The sequence below is a fragment of the Aricia agestis genome, chromosome Z (assembly GCF_905147365.1).
Source record: "Aricia agestis chromosome Z, ilAriAges1.1, whole genome shotgun sequence".
Classification (NCBI taxonomy): domain Eukaryota; kingdom Metazoa; phylum Arthropoda; class Insecta; order Lepidoptera; family Lycaenidae; genus Aricia; species Aricia agestis.
Genome location: NC_056428.1, coordinates 990,698 through 1,014,967, shown reverse-complemented (window position 1 = coordinate 1,014,967; position 24,270 = coordinate 990,698). Strand labels below are relative to the sequence as shown.

General features: G+C 38.7%; 1 protein-coding gene across 1 annotated transcript; it reads right to left on the bottom strand.

Moving 5' to 3' along the window:
• Window positions 1-17,392: 17,392 nt before the first annotated feature.
• LOC121739472 lies at window positions 17,393-19,020 on the bottom strand. Its single transcript, XM_042131956.1, has 2 exons — window positions 17,772-19,020; window positions 17,393-17,403 (listed from the first exon to the last, which is right to left on the bottom strand). Exons 1-2 carry the CDS (start codon window positions 19,018-19,020, stop codon window positions 17,393-17,395), a joined length of 1,260 nt encoding a protein of 419 aa, XP_041987890.1.
• Between the last annotated feature and the right edge of the window lie 5,250 nt (window positions 19,021-24,270).

The following is a 24,270-nucleotide window of genomic DNA, read 5'->3' as shown; positions in this document are numbered from 1 at the left end:
ATGGATCATCTTACTGATCAGAAAATCAGGTGATCAGCCTGCATTATCCTAACCATTAGTTTCCAACGCGGGAATCGAACCCACGACCTCCGAGTCAAGAGCCGAGCTCTGAACCACTGGACCACGGAGGTGTTATAATATAATATATGACACTAGTGACTAGCTGATGTCCCGGTGAACTTCTTGTCACTTATAAACCTTCCCTGGACTTCCAGGAATATTTTAAGACTAAAATTAGCCACATCGGTTCAACCGTATAATCGAGTTATTGCATTGCTCAAAAAATAATTTTACACGTGAAGTAATATCTTAAACAAAACATTGCTCCCCACACTAGGATTCCCTGTGTCGTGGAGAGCAGTCTCTTCCATCATGCACATAGATACATGCAATTAATTTTAACCAGCTAATGACATATTTGTCATAACTAACATAAAGTTACCTGCATGAAATATTTTTAACAGAACCAATAATGTATTTGTAAGTAAGCAGACAATATATTTTTTAAAAGTAGGTGATGCTTTTATAATATGATACAAAATACACATAATAGCATTACAAGATCATTACCAGAGCCACCGAACCAGCTACAGTACGTGTAAGTTAGTGATGAGGTGAGATATACAAAGATTATTATACTTTACATAGATTAGATTGTTTCTTGTAATATCGTAAATTAAACACACACTATAACTACATAATTATTTCAAATTTTCTTAACTATATTTAAAATTATAATATTTACAACGTGTTTTTTTAAACTGTTATTAATATTAAGTATCAAAATCTTTTATAGTGTCTGGATATAGTGTGGTTATGGCCACACTGTATCCAGTCACTATAAAATATTTTGACCACACCAGAAACGGCCACACCGGAAACAAGTGGCGACTCTATTAATGTCGTGACTTTTTTGACGGGGTATAAATGAATTAATAAAAAATATGAGAACTTTATTAATTCGAGATAAAAATTTGCAAGGTGACAATATTTAAAATGTAATAAGCGTTCTTTGTGAAAATGTAAAGAAGAAATACACCTTTGAAGCGTGAAATTACGTTTAGACAATTTTCCCGCCTGTCATGACTTGACAGGCGGGAAAATTATTAGTATAAATTAATAGTTTTTTTATAAATATTTTTTAAATTTTGCAAATAAGGTAAAAGCACTAATGGCAGACGCTTTAATGAAATATGGAACATTTGAATGTTGTAAAATATATATTTATTAAAATAAAGGATAGATAACTTCTTCCATATCTCCAGTAACTCTTACAAAATAAAACTATTATGATTATTCTGTGACAAATCAATAAAAAAATATATTATTGGTCTTTTTGTAAACTTAGTCATAACAACTAATAGATGACATCACAGAAAATGAACATCACTAATAGTCACTGACCTCCATTATACAAGTACGCGTACTTGTATAATGGAGATCAGTGCTAATAGTAGACACCAATTTGAACTAATAGTTGACATAGAACATTACATTACATTTGAACAGAGAAAAGACTTATACAACAAGAAAAGAACCAAAGAAATAACATTTTTCCTATTATTAGGTCTTTATTTGCCGTTTTTTCAAAAGATTTCATTTACTTCATCATAGTAACTACATGCATATGAAATATTATCCACGTTGTCATCAGATTCTATCCATTCTTCTTCCATGCTAAAACTATCTTTCCTTTTATTTTTATTTCTTATATATTTTTTTCTAGCAAATTTACTTTCAGTCTCTTGCCTCTTTTTTTTTCTTCTTTCTATTCTCAGCTCTCCTTTTTCTTCTTATTACTAAAGCTAAAAAACTAAATGGTGTTATTAGGTACGGTAGTTCTAATTTGTTAGCTTGTTAATAGAATTATATTTTCAGAGAATATTGATGATATTTGCAGTAGAATAAACTACAAAATAACTTTAGTATGTATTGCAAAATGATGATATGAGTTCCATGTCATCTATTAGGTTTTTTACATTTTCAAGAACTAATAGTAGACACCAGCATAGCTAGCACAAGCATGTAGACAAACGAAAGAAACTAAATTTTGACAATTTTACCGGAAAAACATTGGAGTAAAAGTTTCTTTCTTAACTAGATATCTTTCGCTTTTGAAAATCTATATGTCAAGCATGACGATCCTTTTTTGACATTTAGTTTCTTGATTCTGTTTTTATTTTTATTATGGCACTTGGCTATAAAACCATGGCCAGTGTCGAATAAATGGCGGCAAATTCAAAAAATCGATGTATAGCAACCCTGTCTATAGCCGGAATTATAGTTTTGATCTACAAACTACGAATAATAAAGTTCCTTAGTTTTTATTATTCGTATTTCGTAGATCAAAACTATAATTCCGGCTATAGACAAGGTTGCTACACGTCGATTTTTTGAATTTGCCGCCATTTACTCGACACTGGCCATGGTTTTATAGCCGAGGTGCCATAATTTAAAAATAAGAACCAAGAAACTAAATGTAAAAAAAAAATGCCTTTGCTTTAATGGTTGCTATGGAAAGAGTTTCTTGTCTTTGTCCACTGAAACTCAAGTCGATGGGTGGTGCCATGCTCGGGGTCGGGAATAAGATATGTAGACATGGGAAAGAAACTGCCATTACTTTCTTCCGAAGAATCGACTGGGAAACCCCGTGCTAGCTACGCAAGTAGACACCCTTTATATTGTTAGGGAAAATGGATAAAAAATCATAAATAAACATTAATTAGTGTATACAACATGATCATTAATCCAATGAAATCAATAGAAATTACAAAAAATCAAATAAATGTATTCAAAACTTACGTGCAAAATTTCGCTTTCCTTAACCTATTTGCTAAGAAACTGCCGAGCGCGTGTTGACGCGGTCACATTATTTACGAAAACTGATCCCATTTTAAAATTTTGTTCCCGAAGGCGTCCCTAACACAGACGTAAAAAAAGTATTTTTTTTACGTCCGTGGTCCCTAATATATTTTTCACGTCAACAGATAGCTTGAGAAGCTTATAAAATTTATAGTGTTGAGAAAAAATAATTCTTATTTTTATGGTATTTTTGTCGTAAGTGTCATCTATTAGTTCCGAGTTGGTTCCGAGTCTACCATTAGTGCTTTTACCTTACTTAGTGATTAAACGAACTTCCATGAAGTGAAGTTCTATCACAATTATACGAGGGCTTTGTCCGAAGAGATTAGCAATAAGTATACATGTAGTAGGCAGACGGTGTCGCCAGATCTTTGCACTGTATTTGAGATATTATAATCTGTGGAAATCTACCCTATTTTTTTTTTTTTGTGAGGGTATATTAATATTCATCATATTCAACTGATCTTCCGTTCTTCATTTAGTTCAGAGCTACCTATTATATTATGTTGATATTTAATTCTCCCTGGGAAGAGAAACTTTAGTTGGGTGGGTGGGATGCTAATCTCTTCGGACAAAGCCCTCGTATAATTGTGATAGAACTTCACTTCATGGAAGTTCGTTTAATCACTAATTATACTCATGCTTTGTCCTCGAGATTAGCAATAAGTATACATGTACCTAGATGTTGAGAGAGAAAAATATCAACTATATATTGTAATAATCAGAATATATTTTCTTCATAAAATATTACGTAACATAACAAACTAGGGTATGAATGTTACATAGTACAATAATTATTATGTTATGACAATCAAGAATTGTTTATGATACTTTCCGCAAAGGAATCATTATCTTCCATATCCTGAACAACAATTCTGTTATAAAATCTACCAAAGGTTTGGGAGCTGCCACTCCAACCTGCGGTTTTTCTGATGGTGCTTAAATTAATTCCTAGCTGATGAGCCCTGGAAGTTGCGGCGTGTCTAGTGCTGTGGGCAGTAAATACTGAGACATCGATACCACAACTTGCCAAAGTTAGTTTTATCCATCGACTTAGCGTCTGTGAAGAGATAGGTTTATGGGGCTTTTTTATACCAATAAATAAATTATCATTGCTACGTAATGATTGTGTTTTGCTTAGGTAACAGCGTAATGTAACGACTGGACAAATTTCAGGACGTCTGTGGAAGACGGGAAGAACTAACGTTGGCTGCGGAGCACCTGGGCGTGAGGTCTTTAGCAAGTCTGGAATTTTGATAAGAATTTTATTTGAAAAAAATTCGATGTTTTTAATATTTATTATTGAAAGAGTTTGAACTCTATGAGCCGTACTTAGAGCAAGAAGAGTTGCCAACTTTTTAGATAAATCTTCAAGATTTAGGTCGTCATTTGGATACAAATTGCCTAAGTAATTTAAAACGACCGTCGTATCCCATGTAGTGTTGTACTTGGGGAGTGACGGGCGTAGTCTAAAAACCCCTTTAAAGAATCGCTTTATGCAATCTTCATTTGTTTTCTCATTACCGAGAATAAGAGATAGGGCGGATCTACAAGAATTTAAAGTTCCAAATTGTGCTCCTGTTTCAAATAATTGCGTAAAGAATATTACCAATCGTCGGTAGAAGCATTATACAAATTTAAATTATTGCACCTACAATAATTGAACCATTTTTTAAGACAGGTGTCGTACTGCTTCATCGAATTGTCCGAAAGTGAAGCTAACATGATTGGTATGGAGGATACAGGTATGCCTCTTCTTACAAATGACGACTTGATAACAGCCCGGCAACCAGGGTAACCTTCTGGTGAACATCTCGATTGCTGGAATGAGAGTTAATCAAAGTTTTAGATGGTCGAAAGATCAGGGGCTCCGTTAAGAGTAGGCTCTTAAATAAAGGGTACCACGGTTGCGTGGGCCAGAGTGGCACAACCATTATACCATAAGCTTTATCGTCAATAATTTTTCTTAATGTTTTCAAAATAATTGCAAAAGGGGGGAAGCTATAAAAATAAAAGTCAGACCATGACAACGTAAATGCATCAATGGCTACGGCATCCGGGTCCCGGTGCCAGGATATATATTTTTTTGCACTTTTTATTTACCCTACTAGCGAACAAGTCAATTTCGGAAACACCAAAATGATCAACAATTTTTTGAAAAGCGTGATCGGCTAATTCCCACTCAATATCAGGGTGAACACGCCGTGATTCTGTGTCTGCAACGAAATTATCAATGGAGCTGATGTATGACGAAAAAACTATTAAATTACGTTATTCACACCATTGCCACAGTTGTCGGGTGACGTTAGTCAGGTGTGGAAACTGCACACCGCCCATGCGGTTGATGTAAGAAACTGCTGTTGTGTTATCTATTCTCAAAAGAATGTGGCTGTCTCGATAACTTTTTGCAAACACCTTTAGACCGAAAAAAGCAGCTAAAATTTCGAGATAATTTATATGCATAGAGCTTTCATTGTCAGTCCACATACCACTAGCGCGTTCACCACCACAGGCGGCCCCCCATCCCGTTGTTGAGGCATCGCTGTAAATCTCTAAGCAAAATTTATTTTGCACGATTTCATTGGTGGGATTATTAATTACCTTAAACCACCATTGAAGGTCTGGTAATAGTGACAACGGTAAGTTCATGCGCTTATCGTAGTCGTCATCGTCTTTTAAATTTAAATATTTACACCGTTCCAGTTCCTTCGTATATAACCAGCCAAACTTAACGGCGGGACAGACGGAGGTGAGTAGCCCTACTAGGCGTGCAAATTCCCGGCACTGTTTTATTGACAAAAATTTATCAATTTCATTTTTGATTTTTAAAATCTTTTCTTGAGGTAAAGTGACTTATAATTTTTCGGAGTCTATGACGAATCCCAGGAATTCGCACGTAGTAGAAGGTGTAAGATTACTCTTTTCCCAATTAATAATAAATCCTAAGGCTTCTAATAATCTAGTGGTGTCTGTAATGTTTTGAAAACAAGATTCTTTGGTATTTCCAACTAAAAAAGTGTCATCTAAATAAACTGTAGATAAATGTCCACGTGATCGCAGCAGGCTAATCACGGGCTTCATTATTTTTGTGAATACAAAAGGTGCAGTATTAAGGCCGAAAGGCATGACATTAAATTCATACAGTTTTGCGTTAAAATTAAACCGGAGATATTTTTTAAAATCATCGTGTATGCGTATTAAAAAATATGCGTCTTTTAAATCAATCGTACTCATGTAGCAACGATTACAAATAAGTTTAAGGGCAGTTCTCAAATCTTCCAGTTTGAAGTGGGTAGTATGAATAAATTTATTAAGGGCCTTAAGATTTAAAATAAATCTTGATTTTCCGTTAGGCTTAGGCACTAAAAAGGTAGAAGATATAAATTGACCTTGACACGGCTTACATTCTGAAATAGCACCTATGGTCAATAGTTCATTAATTGAATGTTCATATTTAATCCTATCAGACACAGAATAATGTTTCTCTCTGGGAATATGAGATTGAGTTACTTGGCAGGAGAAAGGTATTTGATAGCCTTGGATCCATGACAAAATAGTGGAATAATTAGTTATGAGAGACCACTGGTCAATAAAATTTGACAGTCTACCGGCATATCTTACTTGGTCAAACGACGATTGTGGCTGCGACTCTGAGCTGGACGCGATGACCTCTTCGATGAGCTGGTCGGGCGGTCCTTGGGTGTAAAAGGCTCCTTCCTGTGGATCCCCTTCGGCCTTTGACTCGGGGGAGGAACACGCCAGTTTAAATTCTTTTGGGGCCTTTTTGAGACTGTTTGTTTAACAGGCGGGGGTTTCATTTCAGCTCCAGACCTTGATAATGTTTTCGCAGCTTTCAAGGTTTCTGCTAGTTTTTCTCCAAATAGAAGCTTATCTATCTTGGTCGCCTGTAGCTGATCCTTCAGGTCTTTCTTAAGGCTATTAAGGACGAAGCTCCTACGTATTAAGGAGTCTGTGGCTTGGCTATCACACATAAGCTTAGTTGCATCCATTAACAATTGTATAATTGTAGTATTTTGCGGTTCCGATGCAATAAGAAGAGAAAGAGCTTCCGCTAAGCATGATACTGCAGAGGCCCGTTGCTTCTGTCTGAGCTCAATACCTTTGTCCCTTTTTAGAACAGCGTATGTAATAGCAAATACTGCTTCCGGATTCAAGGCGGGTGCGTCTATCAATAGACAATTGGCCGGCGGCAAGTGCTTATCGAGAAGTTCTTTGCGAGCTTCTTTAGTTAATCCAGATGTGGCCACGTGTTGTAGCCTGACCGCGAGGTCAATTTGGATGTCTTTGCCATATGTTTTTAGCTGTGAGGGATCCTCTCCCAATATTTTTAATAACTCGTCATCAAGTTCTGAAGGCTGTTCTTCAAGGCCACCGGTCTGGTCGACTGCAGGTGGCATGGCCGAATCAGAATCCGTTACCATATTAGGTACCTGTTCAATCTGCCTGACGGCACCGCTGGTCGAAGGTATTGGATCGTATGCCGCAGCGCTGGTGGACGGCTGTTGTGCAACGGCCACCGAACTTGAACAAGGTAGCGGTTCGTTGACTACTGTGCTGGCCGGGGGCCGAGGGCTGACATGTCCGCCAGCAGGACCCGACGGTGTAATAGGCACACCTTGAATAAAGAAACGAACTGTTAATTTTATTGGTTAAGTGACTGCCCTAAAGGCAGCCCGCATTACCAATTTTTTAAGCAAATATTAATAAAGTGACAACCCTAATGGTTGACCGCATTAGTAATTTATTGCTTGTATGTATTTTATAACATTATCGACAAGGTGACATTCCCAGAGAATGCCCGCACTGTCGTTATTTGTAAAGTGTTAGTCCCAGAGACTAACCGCATTACATATTTTGTGGGTAGGTTTGCTAATCGCATTTCTACCACATTTGTTACTAACCTTCAATGTATGGCGGCTCAGGCAGCGACCGAATTGTAACGGGTGTCTGTGACCGGGATCTTGAACTCGACGAATCCGACGAAGTGTTCGACGAGGACGATGACGTCGATGTTGAACTCCGCAAGGATCGTTTATCACGATCTTTGCGTCTCACGCGCTTGTATTACTCTTCCAATTTCTCGATTTTCTTTGCAATAACTTTAAAGTCGTCGTAACTATCACGTGTACGTTTGCCCATATTGGTTAACAGAACAATAACGCGCGGAAATGTGCAGTCTGGCGAAGCACTGAATGCGTAATGAAGAACGGAAGATCAGTTGAATATTATGATGAATATTAATATACCCTCACAAAAAAAAAATAGGGTAGATTTCCACAGATTATAATATCTCAAATACAGTGCAAAGATCTGGCGACACCGTCTGCCTACTACATGTATACTTGCTAATCTCGAGGACAAAGCATGAGTATAATTATTTATATACTGTCGATCTCAGCGACCACATAGTCGATTTCATCTATGAGCGTTTTCAAAATTGAGTGTACCATGACTGAATTCGTGTTTAAATTTTAAATGTTAAATTTTTGATGAAATTTTGATTTAGATATTTTAAAGATACATTATAGTTTATGGAAATCATATTTAATTGCTTGCAGATTTATTTTTTTTACGAGAAATCATCTAATTAATTTGTCACTGCGAAAAAAGTGTCAGTTTTGCCACAGTCTTTATGCTCGTATAACTATTAAGTATGAAGAAAGACGCGAAATATTTTAACTGCGTTACGAAGATCATAAAATTTATTATTTGAAAAATAGAACATTAAAGTGGACTCCGTGAAAATAATACCAATTAAACTAGATGTAAGTTCTGTTTTGTCACAGCTGATGCCAAAGTAGCCGCTACTTTTACGATAAAATGATTATTGTATGTCGGAACAATAAAACCATTTTAAATATTTCATTGGAATAATTTGTATGCTTATTATTAAAAATAAGTAAAAATTAATATTTTTCCTGTCGCAAAACGGGGGACAGTCTCAAAACCGATAGACCATATTTTATAAGGCTGGGTTTACATTGAATCCAAAAATTTACATGGTTAAAATAAATGGCTATATAATTAGTTTCTACCATTGTTTATTATTTAACAACCCTTGAAAACTGTCTTTTCTCCTTTTGTCCGCTTCTTTGTGAAACTTTTTTCTTCTTAGACTTTATTTTTTGCAATTTTTTTAGTCCCTGGGCCTCAACTTTTTTAAGTATTCTCTCTTTTCAATTTTTCTCTATACTTACCTCTGAGAGCTTTGTGCGCGAGTAAGTGGCATTGTGAAACCTAAAAGTGTAAAAATCTTACAATGACATGTAGACTTAGCTTTATGCTGTCGGTTTTGCGACTTCTCTTGTCAGCCTTAGGTCACGAAGCAATATGTCGCAAATCTGACGTGATGTTCACTTCCCGTTTTGTAATCAAAATTATATTCTGACGAAAACATTTGCCTAGACTGATGATCAAATACTATGATATTCTATTATAAAAAAAGGTAGATATCGCACTAGCGCGTACAGTCTGATATGGCCAGATGAAACTAAGTCCCTTCTTTTGAATTAGTTGCATGTTGGCAGCGAGTGAGCGACGAGGTGTCACGTTAGAATAATCATTGTGTCACGTTTTTGATTTAAAATGCCAAGCTGCGTTTTTAGGAAATGCAAAAATTATACTTATAATGTAAAAAAGGATGAAAAAATTACGTACCACAAGTAAGTACATGAAAACATCTAGTAATTAATTTTTATTTGGATATTTTCCAAAATTATCGACAAATTATTCAATGCAAAAAATTAAACTAAAAAAGGATAGAAAATACGGATGACAACTGCAGCGTGATAAGGACAGTTAGTAGAATAATCAATTGAAATAATCAGAAGCGCTTGCGTAGGCACCAACACGTAGGCATCAACTACTTGCGTAATATTGTAAACATCTTTTTGTTTTAATATTTTTTAATTTAAAACTACACATGCGTTTACCCTTTTAACATTTAGCCCAAACCATGTTAGATTAATTATTTATAAATTAAAATATGGATAAGCAAGCTGTCTAGTACGCCATGCGCCGCTCGGTTTCCGGGGTGGGTCTTATATTATAAATCTATACATTTTATAAGTAAGTATTTTTATAAGTATTATAAAACAGAAGTAATATGCCTTTAGAAGTGAGTATGACTGGATGCCTGAAAAAAATAGTACAATATGTTCTGCCCATTTTGAAGACCAAGACAAATATACTACGCCAAAAGGATGAGAAAATTTGCAGTGCCTGTGGTTTCATCGGCAAGAGAGCACAATTTTTAACCGACTTCAAAAAAAGGAGGTTATCAATTGACGGACAGACGGACAGACATCAAAGTCTCAGTAATAGGGTCCCGTTTTTACCCTTTGGGTACATAACCCTAAAAACATCTATTGTGTAAAGTTAACTAATGCAACCACATCTTGTTCAGATAAACTCATTGTAGTTTTTGCGGCAAGATTTCTTGTATTTTGTAAATATTACTTTATACAGTATTGAACAAAATAAATAAATAAAATAAATGATTAAAAAATTTCAAAATAGTATATTGTAACTGATGAATGTCTCGAGAATTACCGAAAAAGGGACCGTTCTTTTAAATGAATTTTTTGATAATTTTTCTGATAAGCAGACTAAAAAAACATTGGGTGAAGCAAAACATAAACCTCCTAGATATCTTTCAATGTGACCAGTTTGTGAAACCATAATTTTTCATCGGTAAACAAAGATGAACGACACGTTTCACATTTCAAACGTTCGCAAAGTTTTCTGGAAACCCAACCTGAAATATATCCAACGATTTGTTCCACGTTACATAAATCGTTTTCCTTGTAAAGGATAACAGTTAAAACTGTAACATTATCTTGAGATTTTTTATCACTTGGTAAAAATATATTATCCTCGGTTAGATCTTCTTAACCATAAATGCGTCCACCACAAGTGTTATTTATGTTATTAACTGCTGATGAGCAAATAAGTATTCGAAAATGTTCCACCGGTAAGTATACAATTTTCTGTAAAAGAAGACCGCAGTTCCAGGTGGTTAAATATTTTTTTATAAATGCCCTTGAACTGACTTGTATCGACGAATATCTCCGAACAATATTTCAATATGGTCCTGACTAGTGACTTTATTAGTCTGTATGTCGCGATGTATGTCAATCTGTTTTCATTTTGGATCAGGGTACATCCCTGATCCAAAATGAAAACAGATTGTCAGTCATTGACAGTCCATGGGTGACGGTAGTTGTTTCCATTAGGTGACCCATTCGCTCGTTTGCCCCCTTATTTTAAGATTAAAATATATATTATACTTAAAATAAGGCGCGATACGATTTTTGGCGCAACGGCGTTGCGGGCGTCATCTAGTAAGATGACGCCCGCAACTCCGTTGCGCCAAAATTCTTTTATCACGCGGGAACTGTACCTTTTTCCGGGAAGTATGCATTAAGTACTGTAAGAGTTTAGCTCGGACGTATATCCGGACTAAACTCCTAAAGTAACTCTACATTATGTGCCTATATACAGACCAAGAGAAAAAAAATTACACGTTAAACGCCCCATGTATTAGGATTTTTTTAAATATTATGTACATTGGGTACACTTTTGTTTTCCTACGAGTTACGACCGACGCGCGCGCCTGTCAAGTGCAACTAAAAATATATAGCAATCCTTTTCTATATCATTCGTTACGTATTAACTGTCGCATTCATTGTTGTAATTTATAGATATATACCAGAGGTAGGTATTTATATGTCGTATAGGAACAAATTCTGAGGACCGCTTTGTATGAGCATACGCCATCTTTATTAAAACATCATTGATCAAATATAAATAACGTTTTGTTAATACATTGCTTATCTTCTGAAAACAATTAAATGATAAATCATTTGAGTGCCGTTGCACTCACAAAACACGTCCGTTTTACTTGAAATCTATTAGAAAAATAGCTTTTTAAAAATGCCAGACAGTGAATCCAAAAAACACTAGGTTGAATACAAAAAATACTAGGTTCCTCTGTCTCACCTCTTTTTCCAATAAATATATTCTGTGTTCTTGATTTTCTATTAAGTTTTCCAATTTGACTTGTTGTTCTTCCCATTTAAGAAACCTCTCATTTTTTTACGTCCGTGCTCTCATCTAGCATTTTATTAATACTTTGTGTCACTTCTTTGTTATTTTTTCACAATTTTTCTGGTTTTCTATCTTTTGGGCATTAATTTCTTTTTGTATGTTATTAAGCGCGATCATAATCTCCTCCATGTTTCTTCTTATTTCTACTTGTTTACAATCTTTTGACAGATCCTGTTTTACCAATAAGCATTGATTGGGTAGTGCCCTCTAGTAGCTAGATCTTAAAAACTTCTTGCCTGGTAGCCATCGTAGCCATTAAATATATCAGGGATCTTGGTCTTTATGGTGAACTAGTTCGTGCCTTTGCTGGTAGATGGCGACTGGCATTGAAATATGTGCTAACTTGTATGACTTTACAATAATTATTGTGTTCGAAGATTTTTATGTTATGTTCAGCACAAATTTCACTAGTTTTGTTTTAAATATGATATGAGTCCACTCTTGTACTTAGGATTAAACTATATCACTGTACGATTATAGATTTTCGTGTTTTAAAGTCCTAAGCTGGTTTTTTTAAACGGATGTATTGACACTTTTATCGTCTGCACTTTTTTGTTGATTACACAGTTATTTTTGCACTGTTTTACTAAACTTCAATGTATAGTTTTGTTCATTCAGTATTGTTCGAATATTCGCACTTTTACACTCACAAATCACCGGTTATTTATTTTAAAACTGAAATAATTACGGAGCTACTTCTTTACCGTCGAGCGGTGGCGCCCTCTTCATTATCCACACATCCACATTAGACATTAGAGACATTTATTTTGTCAATTGTGAGCTATTCCTCATACTTGAGTGTCAACTGTCATGTTCAATAACAATTTCTGTCAGAACTGTTAGGATGTTATTGAACATGACACTCAATTATGAAGTTGACAGTCAGCTGCCAAACTGCGAAAAAATGAAACGAACCCGGCTTACGGCCATTCCCATATTTGATCTATCTCTGGTTTTGCCCTACTAGAGATAGGAATAGCTCACAATTGACATAAAATAAATGTGTGGATAATGAAGAGGGCGCCACCGCTCGACGGTAAAGAAGTAGCTCCGTAATTATTTCAGTTTTAAAATAAATAACCGGTGATTTGTGAGTGTAAAAGTGCGAATATTCGAACACCAATAAATTAATATTTTGTTTCATAACATAAAATAAATTGAGATTTTGTTGATTATTAAAGATTATAGGCGTGGGTGCCAGATTTAGTACTGGGAACTACCAAAAGGGATGCGCCACTGCCGGTAGGCAGAAAATGAGAACTCAGGGTGTGGTTTCAGGACTTTACTAACTAAGCAAAGTTGTGGATCAGTGGTACAGTTTGTTACAGTATTTACACTTTACAGTAGGTATATAGTTACTACGATAAATTATTAACACAACGGAAAGACGATGTTGCTTGCGGTGCGAACGTCGTGTGTATTGCGCGGGAGACTGAAAGGTACGTACGCGCAGTCTCACGGCTCGAAATCCACTGAAAAAAAAATGGCGGGCGGCGCGTGCCGTCCGTTTTCAAAAAGGGGCGCGGGAGGCGAAAGGGGAGGTGCCGCGTTTACAGCGCATTACCCTGGCACCACACTCACACTCGCAGCATATCTAGCTGGCATGCGTCGTCGGGAGGCCCTCTTGGGCAAAACGCGGTTATTTGTATTAACATGATTTGCTATATACTCCCCCTCTAGTTCAGGTGTACGCCCTCGTTCCTGGACTAGCTGCTCATCAACCTTCTTCGGTCGTCCGCGTTTCTTGACGGGGTTAACTGGTTCAGGCGGAGTATCATCGTTACCAATGAACCGAGTCAAATCTTGAACATGGTACTTCCCTATAATCTCATGAGGCAGCTCCATACGCGCAATGTTGTACGTCGTAGGGCTTATCTTCTTGGCGATGACGTAAGGACCATCACGTCTCGGCATGAACTTTGCAGTGAGTGCCTTTGAACCTTTGCTCAAAAGGTGTGATTTTAGGAGGACCTTATCACCCACTTGAAAGTCCACCTGACGACGCGACTGATCGGCGTATTCTTTCGCCTTATCCTGCTGCTTTTCGACTCTTTCTCTAATCGCCGATAAAGAGTTTAGGAATCGTCGTAAGTAGGGTGTAATTTGTGGGACAAAGTTTTCTTTGTCCAGTATGGCACGTTGGTCATGTGTTGCTTCCGAAGGTGACCGCAACTCCCTTCCGAATGTCAGGTAAGCTGGTGTTGTTCCTGTTGTACGACACACGGCACTATTCAGGGCAAATCTGATTACCGGCAAGTTCTTGGGCCAGGTCCTATGGTCTCCTTCAACCAATCGTGCTAACTGTGCCTTAAGGTCGCGGTTTTTTCTTTCTGCTGGGTTGGCTTCTGGGTGATACAGTGGCACCAAGTTCTGTGTCACACCCAGGACTGACATACATTGGCGCATGACTGCCGAGATGAACTGGACTCCATTGTCAGATATGATCCTGCGAGGCAACCCATACCGCATGAAGAACTCTTCGATGAGGACACGTGCGCAAGCTTCAGCTGTAGCATCCTTTATCGCATACAGCTCTACCCATCTTGTGGCCGTGTCTTCAACGAGCAATATCCACCGTTCTCCTTCCTCTCCTTCTGGTAATGGGCCGAATAGATCTATGGCCAACACCTCGTTACGTTGGTTCATGACGGGCGTCTGGAGGAGGCCTGGTGGCTTGTTATTGCTGGCCTTATATCTTTGGCATTGGACGCAAGCTTTCACGTAGTCAGTTATTATCCTGCGCATTCCAGTGAAGTAATACAGCTGCGATACTTTTCGGTAAGTATTGTCAATTCCAGGATGCCCTGCTACCGCAGAGTCATGACATTGCTTCAAGATGTCTTCCTGTTGGTCAGCTGGAACTACGAGTTGTGGTGATTCACTGTCTGAGTCGGGGTTATACCGGTACAACACTCCTTGATCCATCATATATCCCCGCTCCGTCCAACGCTGGGCTGCGACTTCGTCATTGGCTTCAAGTTCTTTGACAATCTTCTCCAGTTCTGGATCTGCCAGCTGCTCCTGCCTCAACAGATCCGGTTTCTTCACAGGTACGTCTATTATTACAGAGCAAATGCCGCATTGATCGCGGGTTTCTCCCGAGCAGATCGGCCTACTTAAGGTGTCGGCCACAACATTTGCTTTACCTGGAGTATACTGGTATTGTATATCAAATGACTGGAGTTTGAGAGCCCATCGCACTAGCCGACCGGTTGGTGATTTTAAAGTCAGCAGCCAGCGGAGTGGTTGGTGATCACTTCCTATTATAACGGGTTGCCCATCGAGGTAGGATCTGAAACGTTCGACTGCCCATACCACCGCCAGAGCTTCACGCTCGGTGGTAGAGTAGTTTTGTTCCGCTGAGGTAAGGAGTCGACTCGCGTACTCAATTGGTCTTTCCTCTTTTTCCTCCCCCTGAAGTAAGACAGCTCCTAATGCGTAATTACTGGCATCCGTTCGTAAAATAAAAGGTCGACTAAAATCAGCTTGAATCAAAATGGGCGCTGAAGTCAGCAACCGCTTGAGTTCATTGAACGCTTGTGATTGAGCTGCGCCCCAAGTCCATGTTTGGTTCTTTCGTGTCAAACGTGTTAGTGGTTCAGCCACTTGGGAAAAGTTAGGAATAAATTTCCTAAACCACGAGCACGTTTGAAGGAAAGTTCTCATGTGCTTGAGATTGGTCGGTTCCTTCATCTCGAGTACAGAACTGACTTTATCATTGTCGATGGAGACGCCTTCCTGTGTGATTATGTGTCCAAGGTACTTTACTTTCTCCCTTGCAAAGACACACTTCTCCCTATTGACACAGAGGTTGTATTCAGTCAGGCGTTCGAAAACTGCCTCGAGGTCTTTGAGATGCTGTTGAAACCTCTCTGAGATTATCAGAAGGTCATCTAAGTAGGCCAATAGAACTACATCCTTTAAAGATGAGCAGGAGCGGAGGCGGTCGATGAGCCGCTGGAATGTGGCAGGCGCGTTCTTGAGGCCGAAGGGCATGCGCTTGAAGCGATATATGCCGAGAGGAGATATGAAGGCCGTCTTATCCCTGTCTTCTTCTCGGACGCTAACTTGCCAGTAACCCGATTTCAGGTCAAGCGTGCTCATGAAGCAGTTCCTTTTTGTTGATTGCAGCAGCTCATCAATCAGCGGCATGGGGTACGTGTCCGACCTGGTAACAGCATTCATGCGCCTGTAATCTACACAGAACCTGACGCCGCCACGAGCCTTTGGGATCATCAACGCCGGAGCGCACCATGCGGACTCGCACTCTTCAATTATATCTTCCTGCAACATTTTCTCGATTTCTTTTTTCATAACCTCTTTCTTCGCAGGATTCAGACGGTATGGGGGCACTGCTATCGGTGGGTGCTCACCCGTATCTATACGGTGTTCCGCGAAAGGCGTAGGCGCTCCCCCTGGACGAAAAATGTGCGCGTGCCTAACGAGGATCTGGGCGAGTTCCTCTCGCTCTGCTGACTCCAGCTGAGTACCCTCGTCATCTCGGAGAACGTCTGTAGAGGCACAAGTAGTGCCACGCGAAGTTGGTTCGAAAAGTAGCGTATGTTTAACACGAGGATTCTTGTCAAAATACCATATTTCTTTGGAGAGATTAATAACGACACCCATAGCCCTAAGGAAATCTATACCGAGCAACGTCTCGTTGTCGCCGGACTCGGGGAAAATAAGAAATGGTATTGTGATGATAACGTGTTCCAACCGGACCTGCAACGTGGTAGTAAGAACGTTCATCTCACGTGCGTGGCCGTCGGCGAGTTTAATCTGCCTCGTCGAAGGCGTGAGCGGGTGGCCTTTACGTAGAAGGAGAGCATATAGCGTGTGACCGGCAATACAATGTTTCGCGGCAGTATCAATTAAAGCTGTACCATTTACTCCCAAAATCTCGATTTTGAAAATGGGACGTAAGTCGCGACGTTTGACGGGACTATCACCGACGCTACATGCCAACAAGTCGTCATCGTCCTTAATACGTACATAATTATCATCATAACAATATAGTAAATTAACATCATCAGTAAAATTAAAATTTTTGACATATTGAGTCGATTTTTCTGAAAAATCTGACTTATTACACCTTTGCAATGTACCGTTACATGTACGCTTACCCTTAGCGTTATTTTGAGAAAAAACATTATTGTCGGTGTCAACAAAATTTTGTAAAAAATCAGACTTATTACACTTTTGCAATGTACCGTTACATGTACAAGCACCCTTAGCGTTATTTTGAGAAAAAACATTACTGTCGGTGTCGACATGATTTTGTGAAAAAACTGACTTATCACACTTTAGCAATGTACAGTTACATGTACGCTTACCCTTAGCGTTATTTTGAGAAAAAACATTATTGTCGGTGTCAACATGATTTTGTGAAAAATCAGACTTATCACATTTTACCTGCGGGCAGGTCATCGTAGCGTCATTGAAATTGTCCACAAAAAATGTACTACATTTGCATGCCAAATCGGACTTGTTGCACTTTAGCATTACACCGTTACAACAAGTACACGGAACGTTATGTGATAAATCTGAGTTACTGCACTTTCCCTCGGGACACATGTGCGAAATTATTGCGTCATTAATTTTGTGACTACGAAATTTATAAGAATTTTGTACAAAATCGGTACCGGACTTTTTACATTTCGGTACAGTACCTTTACAAGGCGTAGGTACGTTTTCAATATAACTGGTATACTTGTCGTTAACACTATAGAACTTATTTACGGCATTTTCACTCGCGTTATTAGTGTCTCTGAAAGACTCACCTCTGTCCTCCAACTTACGGCACTGTTCACGGCGGTGACCGTAGCGCTTGCAGTAGGTACAGTAGGGTCGGGCGGGACCCGAGGCGGAGGCCGAGGTCGTCGGGGAAGCCCGAAGAGGCGCGTTCACGCCGGGCACGCCGCGCTGTTGCGGCTGCGGCTGCGCGGGCGCGTGCAGGGCTGCGGCAGCGCGGGGCGGCGGCGGCAGCGGCAGCGCGGCGGAGGCCGCGGGCTGCGCGCGCACCGCGGGCACGCCTCGTGTCTGCGCGCCGGCAGCGGAGGGAGCCGGGGCGGTGCGGAAAGTACTCGCGCCGGCCGGCGATGGCTTCGCTGTTGATGCTCGTCGCTCCTCTTCTCCCATGGAGTCTTCGATGTTTCTAGCATGTTGTAATAACTCGGCGAATGTAGTAAATTCCTCTCTGCGGAGTCGTTTTCTTATTCGCACGTTTAAAAGGCCGTAAATCATGTCTAATTTAACTTTTTCAGTCAAATCATTCTGTGGTAGCCTTGATAACAGGGCGCGCGCTTTAGCAACAAACACGTCGGTATTCTCGATCTGTTGTTCGGTTGCGAATAAGTCGCGGTAAATTCTATGGGGCGGCCGTCGGTCGCCGTAGGCGCTCCGTAGGTTAATTACGACCTCGTCCCATGTAGTCACTTGATTTTTAATGCCCTGCCACCAGGTGGCCGCGTCATGCGTTAGCAACATTGACATACCTTTTATTGCATTACTATCAGTCACGTTGGCACACTCTTTATAGCTTTCTACTGCGTCTATAAATCCTTCTATGGACTCGGTAGGTGCGCCGCTAAACACAGCCTTACATCGCGCAAAATTACCACTTTCAGTAGGCACCGGCGCGGGAGTCGAGGTCATCGCGCGGTGGCCGAGAACGCTGTCTAGAATTTCCTTTATAGCGTTCGTTTGCGTTCTTTGTAGGCTTTCGAGGAGCATAGAAACACTCTGCTGTGAGAATGTTGCGTCAGCAATGTAAGGGGCGGAGGGGCGGTGGGGAATGCGTGTTGCATCAGCACCCTCGGCGTCAGTATGCTGGAACTCCTGGTGTTCATGCTGATGCGGAGGTGGCACAGAGGAATGGGGAATGCTTGATGCATCGTCTCTGTTGCCATGTGAAAATAATGGCGCGGGCGCGGCCGCCACCTTTTGCGCGGGAGTCGCGGTTTCTAGCTCCAACTCGCTGTAGATGTCTTGCGGTTGTTCCGCGTTCACTTTACTTCTTGTACGCGTCATTACTATTATTACGCGGATAATTCGTACGTAATGTGTACCGCGTACGCACAAATGTAGGTAGGTACGGAGTCGCGTCGCGGAATTCGACACACGGGGTTCACAAAAATCACACTCACAAGTTACAAGTTACAACACGAATTGTTTGATCACTTTTAGTTTTACCACTAATCCACACTGTTGGGACGCCAGATATAGGCGTGGGTGCCAGATTTAGTACTGGGAACTACCAAAAGGGATGCGCCACTGCCGGTAGGCAGAAAATGAGAACTCAGGGTGTGGTTTCAGGACTTTACTAACTAAGCAAAGTTGTGGATCAGTGGTACAGTTTGTTACAGTATTTACACTTTACAGTAGGTATATAGTTACTACGATAAATTATTAACACAACGGAAAGACGATGTTGCTTGCGGTGCGAACGTCGTGTGTATTGCGCGGGAGACTGAAAGGTACGTACGCGCAGTCTCACGGCTCGAAATCCACTGAAAAAAAAATGGCGGGCGGCGCGTGCCGTCCGTTTTCAAAAAGGGGCGCGGGAGGCGAAAGGGGAGGTGCCGCGTTTACAGCGCATTACCCTGGCACCACACTCACACTCGCAGCATATCTAGCTGGCATGCGTCGTCGGGAGGCCCTCTTGGGCAAAACGCGGTTATTTGTATTAACATGATTTGCTATAAGATTTAAAATTAAAAAACGTTTTATTTGACTGATAAATGTTAGCATAATTTTTTAGCATTAATTACAGTAGATTTTAACAGTAGTTTAGCAAATTTTGTATCAGTCGTGTTGGCAACACTGGCTCGCGGCTCGCGACTCGCAGTGCTGCCAGACGTACGAGCTACGAGTAAAATTCCAAGACGGCGAACTTACGCGAAATCTTTAAGTACGCGAACTTTAGGTGACACACAGGCGAGTAAGGTCGTCGAGCCATAAGCCTGCGTACTTACTCGCGTGTCTGTCACCCCCTTTATACTCATCACTGGCCATGGTTATAGCCGAAGTGCCATTATAAGAAAAAAATTTATAGTGACAGCTCACAAGTCACAGCGTCATTCGGCGGGAAATCGAAAATTGGTCTCCAATTTATTTCCAATATTATTTATTGATAAAATATGTAAGTATGTACTTTGGTATGTACCATATTAATTCATTATAAACTAGCTGTATTCTACCTTGATCGAAACAAAACATATTCCTACAATAATAACACTTTCTCATAAAATTATATTTAATATCACATAAAAATAATAATTTACAAACTATCTAAACATCATCCCTTGTATTCGACAGTCAATAGCCTATGTTTCGTTTTCACGTGTGCGTCCGTGTGCGTTTTTTGGAAAGCTTTGTATGAACAGTCTACGAATGGACACCGAAACATTGGCTCTTTACCGCACTCATAGGTAACATGTCTCCTGTACGTACTTTTATGCCTGTACTTCCTCTTGCATCTCTCACACTCATAATTTGTGTCGTATTGCGACCAGAAGTTTTTCGTCTTCATCGGTACGACAGGCAAGAGATTGTGCATCATTGTTTTTAAAAAATCCACTTCACCTGCAACAATGAAATTGTTCTCTAATATTTTTTAAAATTAATATCATTCATTGTCGCTTATCTATTTACATCTTGGGGTGGACTGTTTGAAAAGGAGTTATTTAGTGTAATTACTATTTATTGAAAGAGTTTTGTATGTTTTCTGTATGAACATTTATTTATAAACATAATTGTAATCCAATTTAAATAAATCAAACATGCTGTTTCCCCAAAACATTGAAAAATTGCCATTTAGGATGCAAGTAGGTAATACAATAATAATTATATACTTATTACATTTTCACTGGATTGTAAAACAAATTTTAGTCACGTTATCGATTTAAGAAACAAAACTTTCCCAAATTAAAATTTGAAAGTAAAGGAAATATTTTGGACAGCACAATATAGTTTTTAAAATACTTTTATAATATTAAGGTGTATCATAATTCATAATTATAATATGCCAACAACAGTATATTAAAATATCTTAAAGCATTATTTTAATGCATTTGTAAGAGTATTAACAGCTAGTAACAAGAATTAACAGTTATAAAAAATTTATATTACTCTTACCCATTTTTTTAACATTTTAGTTTACAATATGGATTTAAAATCTAGTACCATTGTGCTATATGAATAAAACTTCTTAAGTATATTAATAAATGATCATTCATAGTAAAATCAAGAAATAAAGAAAAAGTGTTAGAAGGTTTTTCTTTGGTGGGAGTTTTTTTTAATAATTTATAGTAAAAAAACAAAAGCATGTCCAAAAGCCGAGATCTTGATGAAAGTGATTTATGAGTTGCTAACCATTTGTGTAGACTGTAGAGCCTTGGCCCGTTGACAAATAAAAGTAATATTTCTATTATGAAATAATTTTAAGGTAAGGTAAGGTTCATACCATTAGGTATGAAGGTACCTTAAATTTGATCTTAGTTGACAATAGATGGCACCACATACAAACACTTTTTAGTTTAATATTAATAATTCTTAAAATTAGATCTGTGCGTCTTTTTTGCATGTTTTGATAATAATTTTTTCATAGGCTTTAGTAAAGATACTGAATAATGTTTTCGTCATTGTGTATAAAGAAAACTCTCAAATGTATACTGTTCAAAATACTGCTAAAATTAATTGTTCATTACTAAAGATGTCACTCAATACTTGGAAGTATAAAATCCTAAGCTTTTAGCTTATGGACATACTTTATCAAAATTTTGTAAGCACACTAGATCACACATCCTTACATTAAAATTTTATGAAAAAACCTTGAAAACTATACTTATTATATTGTTATTTTAAACCTTAACAACAAACCGAAATAATTTAGGTACTTAAACTAGGTGAAGGCACTATAACATTGGCTAGAATCGTGAGGATTCTTTGGTTTATAACATATTTGGATAACTCCATTTGAACTGCGTGGTAACTTATTAACAGTAACAAATGCAAGAATATTAAACAGAAATACTGATATCATAATACAAATACAATCAGTTATTCCATCAATACACAATAAAATTCTTTGGTAACAAGGAACACACATTATATATTAATAACAAGAACAATAAAATTTAACAAATACAAAAAGTGTAATGTTACTGAAAAAATGTCTTATTTTTGGCTAATATTATTTGTTTACAAAAATGTATAAAAGTAATGTTGTAACTATCTATTTTTAGCTGCTATCAGTTTGTAAATGGAAGACACCATAAAATATTTTAAGTTAATATTATGTTATTTAAAATTCAGTGATTTAAATATAGTTTTGAATAATTTGATATAAATCCCATCTTAATTGAATATACTTAGGTATAAAAGTCGACTTATTGGCATGGGCGTGGCCAGGATTCTATATGGGGGGGGGGGGCTGCCCGTACCTCGCTACGCCCATGCTTATTGGTATAAAATAGATCAGTTCATAGCTGCAAGAAGATTATAATTTATAAATAAATTAGGGTAATAATGATAATACTCACAACAGTCACGATCACTAGGATGAAATGAAAAAAGAACCAATATGGGTACGTTATTAACCGCCTCATTCTAGAGAAATTGGTAAAAATTCAGTTCATCAAACATCAAACATTTGGGGGCATTTTGTAAAGTTGATTTCAGTATAAACACGTACCTTCATTTTAACTATCGTGACTACCTTGTTAGAGATAATTTTTGCTAATAAATAGTTGACCAAATTTACTTAAAGGTACGAATCACACTAGAATTGAGTCGTAGCTCAGCGCCAGTTATAGGCAAATGGCAATCGTTGATAAAATGTCATACTAATCTAGCTCTCGTTCATTAGCCGCGTACTGACCAAGCGAGCAGCCTCGCACCGCGGTCCGCGGCACGCTCGGGCGAGGCAAGTCTTGACCGACCGAGGATTTGCCTCACGAGGCAGCCTCGCGAGGCTGCTCGCTCAATCAGTACGCGGCTATTTATATAAAAGAGAAGGCATGATTAAAGAAATGATTACCTCTAACATTCGTTAATGTAACCGGTAACTAATGCCTAGCTTCCGAGTTATTTTGACTCAAATATTTACAATCGCTTTTGATTGGCTAGCATCAAAAAATTGAATCAACAACGTCAGTGAAAAGATAAACTCCCGTCAAAAACCGTCAGAAACCGGACATTTACAGTTGCTTTGACATAATACCAGTGTGAACGACTTATTATTTCACGTTTTAAAGAATTTATAGACATCTAGACTCTCGTCGGTAAGTGACGCGAGAGGGCGCTTCAAAAGGCGAGTCACCATACCCTCTTCTAGGTTTCCCGCCGAGAGTCTAGATAAGCCTGTAACTACAATAAATGAAACAATTAATTAACAGCTGCATATTGTTCTCGTTAGGGTCGCTTCGCTATCGTCGCCATTTTGAAGTTTTGCGCCCGCTGCTCCGATGCTGCGAACATGAGGTAAACAAATTACTTTTCAGTTCTTAGTGTTATAGTTAACTGAGTAATATGTTCTACTGATAAATGTACAAAACATGCGAAATCATTGAAACAAGTGGGGTGCGGTAAATTTTAGAACCGGAGTAGTAAACTGGTGTAACTGATGTGTAAGTTAGGTTGTTATGTTTGTGATGCTAGGTTTCCATGCTTGCCGAGGCTTGGCAAGCGTCCACAAGGCACAAGTGTCCACAAATCTAATTTTTAGGGTTCCGTACCCAAAGGGTAAAAACGGGACCCTATTACTGAGACTCGATATCTGTCCGTCTGTCTGTCTCCAGGCTGTATCTCAAGAAACGCTATAGCTAGACTTCTGAAATCTTCACAGATTGTGTATTTCTATTGCCGCTATAACAACAAATACTAAAAACAAAACAAAATTAAGATTTAAGGGGGCTCCCATACGAAGAACGTGTTTTTTTTTTTGCTTTTTTTGCTCGCTATAAATAATGGCAATAAGTTGGGACATGAAATTTTCACAATTAATTTTTAATATTTAAAATAAAATAAAAAAAATTAGGCGGGCTCCCATACAAAAACAATTTTTGCCCTAATTTTGCTCTATACGGTACGGAACCCTTCGTGCGCGAGTCCGACTCGCACTTGGCATTATTGAGTCAGAACTAGACGTGCGTTCGTCTCGAGATCATAGCGGCTACTAAGCGCGCGCCAACGTGTGAACGCGTCGCAAACCTTTGTCGCAAACGTTCTTTAATCTGTGTCCAAAAACCGACACTACTCCGGATCGTATACAAGCGTCCG